Source organism: Cebus imitator, unplaced genomic scaffold (assembly GCF_001604975.1).
Source record: "Cebus imitator isolate Cc_AM_T3 unplaced genomic scaffold, Cebus_imitator-1.0 Scaffold129, whole genome shotgun sequence".
In the NCBI taxonomy this organism is placed as follows: Eukaryota; Metazoa; Chordata; class Mammalia; order Primates; family Cebidae; genus Cebus; species Cebus imitator.
The window spans coordinates 6366789-6376013 of record NW_016107444.1 but is presented as its reverse complement, the minus strand read 5'-3'; the positions used below and the strand labels follow the sequence as shown (position 1 = coordinate 6376013).

General features: G+C 49.9%; 1 protein-coding gene across 1 annotated transcript in view; it reads left to right on the top strand.

Moving 5' to 3' along the window:
- Window positions 1-1647, top strand: part of MUC20 (mucin 20, cell surface associated) — a 10217-nt gene extending 8570 nt beyond the window's left edge. Inside the window, exon 4 of the mRNA XM_017541007.2 lies at window positions 1252-1647. Within this exon, the coding sequence (XP_017396496.1) occupies window positions 1252-1320 (69 nt within the window). The 3' untranslated portion in view covers window positions 1321-1647. The remainder of the gene's footprint in view (window positions 1-1251) is intronic.
- The last annotated feature ends 7578 nt before the right edge of the window (window positions 1648-9225 follow it).

Sequence of the window (9225 nt, the reverse complement as noted above, 5' to 3'; positions counted from 1 at the left end):
CGGTCAGATGGCGGGAATACGCTGGCTGGGACACGGTCATTCTTGCCGGTCGGTCGCTATTGGACGCTGCCACAGCTGACGGGCCTCATACTGCCCACGCACACGATTTCACCTGGGTTCTTACTGCCCTTTTGTCTTGGGGTCAGCTGTCAGAGCCGCAGTCCTGAGTGGGAACATCCGATAGGCTGAGCTTAGCTCTTGTGCCCCCGTAGCACACACCTAGTTGCCAGGGGATGGGAAGGGGGGTATCTGCCTCCCTGGCATTCTCTCAGTGGCAGCAAGGCCCGTCACGACTCCCACTGTGAGGCCCACCGTGGGGGGCTCCCCGAACACGGCCCACCGTGGGGGGTTCCCTGAACACGGCATGGGGATTTGATGCCACATGGCCAAGTAAGTGACAGATGCCCTCGGCACATGGTAATCGGAGGAGCAAGTGTGGATCCTTGTTGAAGAGGGAGGCTGGTTTTGTTTCCTTTTATTTATTGTTTTGAGACAGCGTCTCGCTCTGTCGTCCAGGCTGAAGTGCAATGGCGTGATCTTGGCTCCCTGCAACCTCCGTCTCCTGGGTTCAAGTGATTCTCCTGCCTCAGCCTCCTGAGTAACTGGGATTAGAGGCGCCCACCACCACACCTGGCTAATTTTTGTATTTTGAGTAGAGACAGGGGTTTGCCATGTTGGCCAGGCTGGTCTTGAACTCCTGACCTCAGGTGATCCACCTGCTTCGGCCTCCCAGAGTGATGGGATTATGGCCGAGAGCCCCCGTGCCCGGCCAGGAAGCCAGGTTTGAATGTCAGGTCTGAACCCCTGAACAGGAAATGATTTCAGGAATTGGAAAGACACTGGAACAGGTCAGGCAGCTGAGGCGCAGGCACCAGGCCATGTGGGGGTTGGGCGCCCGTTCTTGTCCAGGGACAGCCGACAGTTGGGCTCAGGGATTAGACAATGGACTTTGGAACCAGCCAGATCTGGGTGTGAATTCTGGCTCCTAACTCTGTGGTCTTGGATGAGTGATTCCATGCGACTTGCATCCCTTACAATGTGAGGATCATAACACCTGCTTTATAAGGTTGCCGTGAAGTTTAGATGACATCGTGTGTGAAGCCCCTGGCCAGAGTCTAGCATGTGGGAGGCCCGGGAAGGGTTGCTGTCCTCCTCACGTGCTCCGCCCCACTGTCCCTTCCTGTCCTCTGCCTGTGGTGAGCTCACGGGCCAGATGGGCTGAAAGGAACACCTGGCTCCCTTGCTGTCCAGGTCCGCCGTGAACTCCACGCCCACGTGCCTCTCCTCCAAGTCTCCTTGCTGCGCGTCAGGAGAGGCTAGCGGACATCAGCTGCAACCAGGCATGTTTCATATGCCAAAAGAGGGGGCTGCCTGGGCCCCCACCAGCAGACCGGAGCTGCGTTGCTGTGTGGAGAGGTACCCAGAAGTTTCTCATGAAGGGCAGCTGGCCCAAGCCCCTCACCCCAGATGTGGCAACAGGACCCTAGCTCCCGTATACTGGAGTACATGTGTCGGGAGGGGGGCTTCGCCTGTTCCCACAGGTGTCCTTGGACTCACCTTGGCACATGTTCTGTGTTTCAGTAAAGAGAGACCTGATCACCCATCTGTGTGCTTCCATCCTGCCTTAAACTTCACTCAGTATGGCCCAGAGGCTGTCTATTGAGCTGTGTGCTCTCACCATTTTGCAGTCTAGGGGCTGTGTATGTGCTCACGGCTCCCTCCTTCCGTCCACTGCCCCAGGTCTTGCTTTGGACTTTGATTAAGCATTTACTGAGACTGGCCTGCAGCCGGTGGAGCCGTGAGCGACAGCAGGGCAGAGGCCACCTCTGTTCATCTCAGTGTCCCCTGAGCTAGCAGGGCATTGAGCCTGTGGTAAGGACGCAGAGAATGTGGAATTGACCAGAATTTCAAGTTCTGGACACAGGCAGATTTAAAAGAAAGTCTGCAATACTTGATTATTCCTCTCATATCTTATAACTACATATTATTATGTTTTAAAATTAAATGTGGTTTACTTTTTATTATAAAAGTAAAACTTGGCCAGGTGCAGTGGCTCATGCCTGTAATCCCAGCGCTTTGGAAGGCTGAGGTGGGTGGATTGCTTGAGCTCAGTCAGGAGTCTGAGACTGGCCTGGGTAACGTGGTGAAACTCCGCCTCTACAAAAATACACAAATTAGTGGGGTGTAATGGTGCACACCTGTATCCCAGGTGCTCTGCGACTGAGGTGGGAGGATCACTCGAACCCGGGAGTTGGAGATTGCAGTCAGCTGAAATCACGCCTCTGCACTCTGGTGACAAGGTGAGACCCAAAAAATAAATGAATAAAGAGAAGAAGAAATAAAAGTAAAACTTGCTTATGATTTCAAAATTTTTAAAAATTCCAAAGACCAAGCAAAGTAAGAAGTAGGAAGAAGAGAAAGAAAAAGTTGTCTATAATCGCACCTCTTATACACAACAGTTTATTATTATTTTTTGAGATGAAGTTTCGCTCTTGTTGCCCAGAGTGGAGTGCAATGGCGCGATCTTGGGTCACGGCAATGTCCGCCTCCCCGATTCAAGCGATTCTTCTGCCTCAGCCTCCCGAGTAGCGGGGACTACAGGCGTGCACTATCACATCCAGCTAATTTTTTTACTTTTAGTAGAGATAGGGTTTCTCCATGTTGGTGAGGATGGTCTCGAACTCCTGACCTCAGGTGATCCACCTGCCTTGGCCTCCCAAAGTGCTGGGATTACAGGCGTGAGCCACTGTGCCTGGCCAACAATTTAGTATTTTAAATTGAGATAGGGCCTCACTCTGTCACCCAAACTGCAGTGCAGTGGTGCTGCCATAGCTCACTGCAGCCTCGACCTCCCAGGCTTGGGTGACCCTCCCACCTCAGCCTCCCGAGTAGCTGGGACCAGAGAGTTGCACCACACCTGGCTGCCTTTTGTATTTTTTTGTAGAGATGGGGCTTTACCATGTTGCCCAGGTTTGTCCCGATCTGCTGAGTTCAAGGAGTCCTCCCGCCTCGGCCTCCCAAAGTGCTAGGATTACAGGCGTGAGCCACTGTGCCCAGCCTTATACACAGCTGTTATTAGTGTATCCTGTGTATTCAGTTCTTAGTCTCTCCACTTGGATGTTAATAAAATACATACCTTACAGTCACCATTTCTTTTTTTGAGACAGTCTCCCTCTGTCGCCCAGGCTAGAGTGCAGTGGCGCAATCTTGGCTCACTGCAGCTTCTGCCTCCTGAGTTCAAGCAATTCTCTGCCTCAGCCTCCCGAGTAGCTGGGATTACAGGTGTCTGCCACCATGCCCAGCTATTTTTTTTTTTTTTTTTGTATTTTTAATAGAGACAGGGTTTCACCATCTTGGCCAGGCTGGTCTTGAGCTCCTCAGCTTGTGATCCACCCACCTCGGCCTCCCAAAGTGCTGGGATTACGGGTGCGAGCCACCGCTCCTGGCCGGCCTCCACATTTCTAAAATCGAGGTTCCGACCTTTTCCTCTGCACCTGCCCACCTGCATCTTTGCCATCTCATTAACGTCAGCTGCATCCTTCAGTTGCTCAAGCCGGCATCCTCGGCACTGTTCTTCATTCCTCTCTTTCTCTCACATTTTGCACCGGGAAATTCTGCTGGCTCGACTGCCATCAACCTGTGCCCAGAATGCAGCCCCTCCTCAGCATCACTGCTGCTGCCGCCGAGATGGTCCACGATGCCGGCGCCTCTCACCTGGACCACCGCCAGGCTCCCTGTTTCCGCCTCCGTCTCCTCCCCAGTCTAGTCCCAGTGTGTAGCCAGGGCTGTCCTTCTCCAACATAAGGCAGACCACACCACATCTTTGCTCCAATCCTCCCATTTCACTCAGAAGAAAAGCAGCGCTCCGATGAGGGCTGCAAAGCCGTGCGTGACCTGCAGCCTCCTGCCTCCGTCATCGCTCTCTGTGCTGCAGCCACACTGATGCCTTTCTTGTCCCTGAATGCACGGAGCCTGCTCTTGCCTTGGGACCTTTCTGCACATTGTTCAGTCTGCTCAGAAGCCTTCTCCTCTAGATATCCACTGGGCCAACCCTCCACGCCCGCCTTCATTTCCCTTCTCAGTGAGGTCTTCTGCGACCATGCTGCTTTCAGATTCAGTCTCCACTCCTGTATTATTTTCTTTCTTTGTTTTTGAGATGGAGTCTTGCTCTGTCACCCTGGCTGGAGTGCAATGGTGCGATCTTAGCTCAGTGCAACTTCCGCCTCCTGGTTCAAGCAATTCTCATGTCTCAGCCTCCCGAGTAGCTGGGATTACAGGCGCCTGCCACCATGCCTGGCTAATTTTTTGTATTTTTTGCAGAAACGGAGTTTCACTATGTTGTCCAGGCTGGTCTCGATCTCCTGGCCTGATGATCCACCCGCCTCGGCCTCCCAAAGTGCTGGTTTTACAGGCGTGAGCCACCGGCCTCCCCTTCTGTATTTTGATGTACATTACAGTGCTGATCACAATTGAACATCATACATATTTTATTTGTTTTCTTTATTATCTGAGTCCCCCAATTAGAATGACAGATTTTGCCCATTATGGTAACCCTAGTGCCCAGAATGGTACCTGGCACATATCAGGGGATCAGTAAACATTCGTTGGATGAATGAAAGAAAGAAGGAGACAAATTGACATTGCTGGGAGCAAGGGGGGTGTGGACGTTCAACTGATCCCTTCGTTTCTGGAGTCGGGCAGAATGGGTTTCATAAAGTAGCTTGGATAAAAATAATCCACTCATCTTGGGACATCTGTTGAGTACCTGCCGCAGAAGAGAGACTGAGCTACGTGTCATGAGGATTCAAATCTGTTTCTTCTGCCAGGGATGTACAGAAAGTTAGACATGTACAGAAATAACAAATTGAAAGTTACTTACACCGCATATAGCAACAACAGGATGCCTTCAATATACAGAGAACTCTTACAGAGCAAGGAAAGAAAAGGCAGACACACCAGCAGAAAAATGGATAAATAGCAGCAGGCGATTCACAAAAGAAAAAATACAAGCGTCCTCTCCTCCCGCCACCCCACCATGAGGAAGAATGTTTGACTTCAGCAGAAACAGGTCAATTAATGCAGTGAGAGAGTGCTTACTGTGCGTCTCGTACTGATCCAGCTGGGTGCTGGGCAAAGGGGCATCTCAAACACTCCTAGTAGGAATGAAATTGGTGCAGCCTTTCTGGAGGACAATTTAACTGACTTATTTAAAGCCTGAAAAATGTACATACCTTTAATTCAGCAGTCTCATTACTGGTTTACCTTAAGGAAATAATTAATAATCTGTGCCTGTTTATAACAACCAATAGATGAAAAAGACAAGACGAAACACAAATGACCTAAAATCTCCCCACGTAACACTTTGGTTAAACATATAGTGTTATTTTACACAGTCTATAGAAGTCGTGTTGAAATGTGTTTATTAAGATGGAAAGAAGTTCATGAAATATTATTTTATCTTATTTTCTTAAAATGGAACTTAAAAATTTTTTAAACTCCAAGCTACCTTTTACACTATCTCTAGAGAGCTTTTCTCTCCTAAATCAAAGCTACTCCTGCTCCCACCTCCAGGATGAAATCCCCACCTTGGTGTGCAAGGGCCTTCAAGATTTGGCCTCAGCCAACTTCCTTAGCTCCAGGTTCTGTGAGCCCATCCTCCATAACCTATGCTCCCTCCACAGGGGGCATCTCGCTAACCCCAGGCACACCTGCTTTCATCTGGAGTTTCTGCCCACCATTTGTCCCCCTTGTCCCTTCCCCTGGAAAACTCCTACTCATTCCTCAAAGCCCAGTTCAGATGGCACCTCTCCATGACTGTCAGATTCCCTGCAGAGGCGCTGATTTCCTGATCTCTTTACTTGTGTTTCTGTTATGACACCGAACACGCTGTATTACAATGTGCTTATTTTATTTACAAGTTTGTTACATTGCACGTGCTCTGGGACAAGCGGCCGCTAGTATTCACCAGTCTTCACAGAAGCTGGCATAGAGCCCTCCACATGAGGGGCTGATGTCTTGGCTGAGTGACAGATGAATGGCGGGCCACGTGAGCAGATGGCCCCAAAAGTTGAGGGAGCTCTGAAAGTTAAGAAAATGGCATTCAGTATTGAAGTCAAACAAAATGTAAATTTAATGATAAATTGTTACAAAGCTGCACTCTAATTAGGTATGAATGGAGCAGTTACAAAGGTGACAACACCACTGTTACATAAACCCAATTCTTAGTTTTTCTTCTCTTGCTTTGTACCTCCTCAAATTGGTGGTACCTAATACAGTGGTTCACGTCATCTTAAGTGCTGCATACGAGGACACGCGTGTACATACAACGCTGATTATCGTTATTTTTGGAAGTCAAAAATTTGTGAAATTTGACTACCTTTAAAAATCTGTAAAATAAGGAGTATACAAATTAGAGGCTGAGTGTCATCTCAGCACTTTGAGAGGCTAAGGGGGGCAGATTGCTTGAGGCCCGGAGTTTGAGACCAGCCTGGGCAACGTGGTGAAACCCTGTCCCTACTAAAAATAGAAAAATTAGCAGGCCGTGGTGGCTCACACCTGTAATCCCAGCTACTCAGGAGGCCGAGGCAGGAGAATTTTGCTTGAACCCGGGAGGCAGAGGTTGCAGTGCGCTGAGATTGCACTCCAGCCTGAGCAGCTGAGCGGGACCCTGTCTCAAACACAACAACAACACAACAGATTAGAAGCGTTTGGGAACTAAAGTGTATAATTATGATTGCATGTGGGGGGGGCAATAAAGAGGAAGAAAGAGAGAATGTGTGTGTGTTTGCGTGTGTGTGTGTGTCTCTGTGAGTGTATGTGTGTCTGTGTGTCTGTATGTGTGTGTGTGTTTGTGTGTGTCTGTGTGTGTCTCTGTGTGTGTGTCTGTGTGTGTGTGTGTGTGTCTGTGTGTCTCTGTGTGTGTCTGTATGTGTGTCTGTGTGTGTTTGTGTGTGTCTCTGTGTGTGTCTGTGTGTGTCTCTGTGTGTGTGTCTGTGTGTCTGTGTGTGTGTGTGTCTCTGTGTGTCTGTATGTGTGTCTGTGTGTGTGTGTGTCTGTGTGTGTGTGTTTGCGTGTGTGTGTGTTTGCGTGTCTGTGTGTGTGTGTCTGTGTGTGTGTGTGTCTCTGTGTGTGTGTGTCTGTATGTGTGTGTTTGCGTGTGTGTGTGTGTATTCCTGGAAATGATCAAACTTAGCAGGAGTAATATTACCAAACCAACAGGAGCCAGAAGCACCCGGAGAAAACTCTCCAGCAATTTAAGATTCTAAAGGTGTGTGCATGTGAGGTAAAACTGTCACGTGTTACAAAGACAAATGGAAGCGTAGTCCTGAACAAGACTGCCTGTGTAAAGTCCCCTGCGACTCTGCGTGAGCTCTGAGTTGCTGAAACTCCACAGCAATGATGAAGACAGCATGAGGTGGAACTTTCTGCCCAGAGACCTCATCCGAAGCTTCTGCCACAGCCAGTCCTGCTTTCATCCTTTGTGAGGGGACCGGCCACCAAATTATGCACAGCAGCGAATGGACGCGAATTCCGTGCGCATGCCCTGCACCGTCATGAGTGGGCAGTACACCACTTTCTGGTCCCAGTAAGTGCCTAAAGGGGCACATCATGCCAGTTACCTATCACTCATCATCCTGGTCATGAAGCCGCTTACTTCAGGCCTGTGGGGAGTTTCTGGAAGGCTCCTTCCAGAGCAGGGAAGAATGAGCAAGGGAATCTGTGTCTCTGGCCAAACTTTGTCCCAGATAGCTCCCTTTGCCACTCCTGAGCCACTGAAGGTGTTCCAGCTGCCTGCCACCAGCAGGGGACAGGGGTCTGCACCCTTCTCCCTGCCAAGCAAACTCATGCCTGGCACCCTGGAGTAGAGTTGGTCAGTTATTTTATTCCAGGCTCAAAGTGACAGAATCCAGACCACTCAGAGCCAGGGAGTAAGCTGAGGAAAACGCACGGTTGCGAACTTGTCCTTCGAACTGTCCCACTCATGAAGGGGCAGCTCCCTGTCCAGCTAGAGAAGGGTGTCCCCAGGTGCCTCTCCTTTCCCGTGACGCCTCCTCCTCCCTCGCAGTCAGGGCCTCAGTAGCTTTGACTGGGCTCACCAAGAAAACACAGGGTGTCCAGTTAAATTAGAGCCTTGGATAAATGATGAACACTTAAAAACACAAGAATGTCCAAAATGGTTCATGGGATATCTTTATAGTAAACCAATTATTTGTGATTAATCTGAAATTTAAGCTGGCCTTCCTGTATTTTCATCTGCTAAATCAGACAGACTTACTTTTATTAGTTTATTTTTTTTGAGATGAAGTCTCGCTCTGTCGCCCTGGCTGGAGTGTAGTGGCGCCATCTCAGCTCACTGCAACCTCCGCCTCCCGGGTTCAAGGGATTCTCCTGTCTCAGCGTCCTGAGTAGCTGGGACTACAAGCGTGCGCCACCACCCCTGGCTAATTTTTTATATTTTCAGTGGAGATGGGGTTTCACCATGTTGGTCAGGCTGGTCTCGAACTCCTGACCTCAGGTGATCCACCTGCCTCGGTCTCCCAAAGTGCTGGGATTACAGGCATGAGCCACCATGCCTGGCCCAGAAAGCCCTACTTTTCATGTATCCTCTCCCACCAGGGTCCCCACCTCCTCTTTTCTCTCCAATCTGCAGGGCTCCTTCAGCGGTAGCAAGTCCCCATCATTCTCCCTGGCGTTGGATCTCTTGTCTTCTTTGGGAGAACACACAAACTCCGTCCTCCCGCTGCCTCCATTGCTCAGTGGGAGCGGGGAAGCTTAGTGCCTGCAGATGGACGGGGGAGGAGGGACTTTGGGTTTGGGGCGGCCTGCTTCCCATTTGCCGCTTCGCTTCTGCTCTTCCTGGTTTCCCTTCTCCACGGTTGATGGTGCGCAGTGCCTGCTGCAGCCGTGTGTCCAACCGCACATGTGTGAGTCATTGGCTGTGTTGTAACGTTTGGACCTTCTGCTGTCTCCGACCTTGAGTCACATGACGAAGCCCTCATGGACTTGGGATTCTGGTGGCCAGGTGAGGGCAGCCTCAGCTCCATCGTGCCTGCAGGCCTCTCCCTCCCTCACAACGGGCGGGTGGTTGGCTCCCAAGCTGCCCCCTTAGTGCCATGTGTGCTTAATTCTTTAAAAAATTTAAATATATTCATTTAAAAATCATCTTTTAAATAATCAAATTTACTTTTTTTTAGAGCAGTTTTAGGTTCACAGCAAAATTTTCCT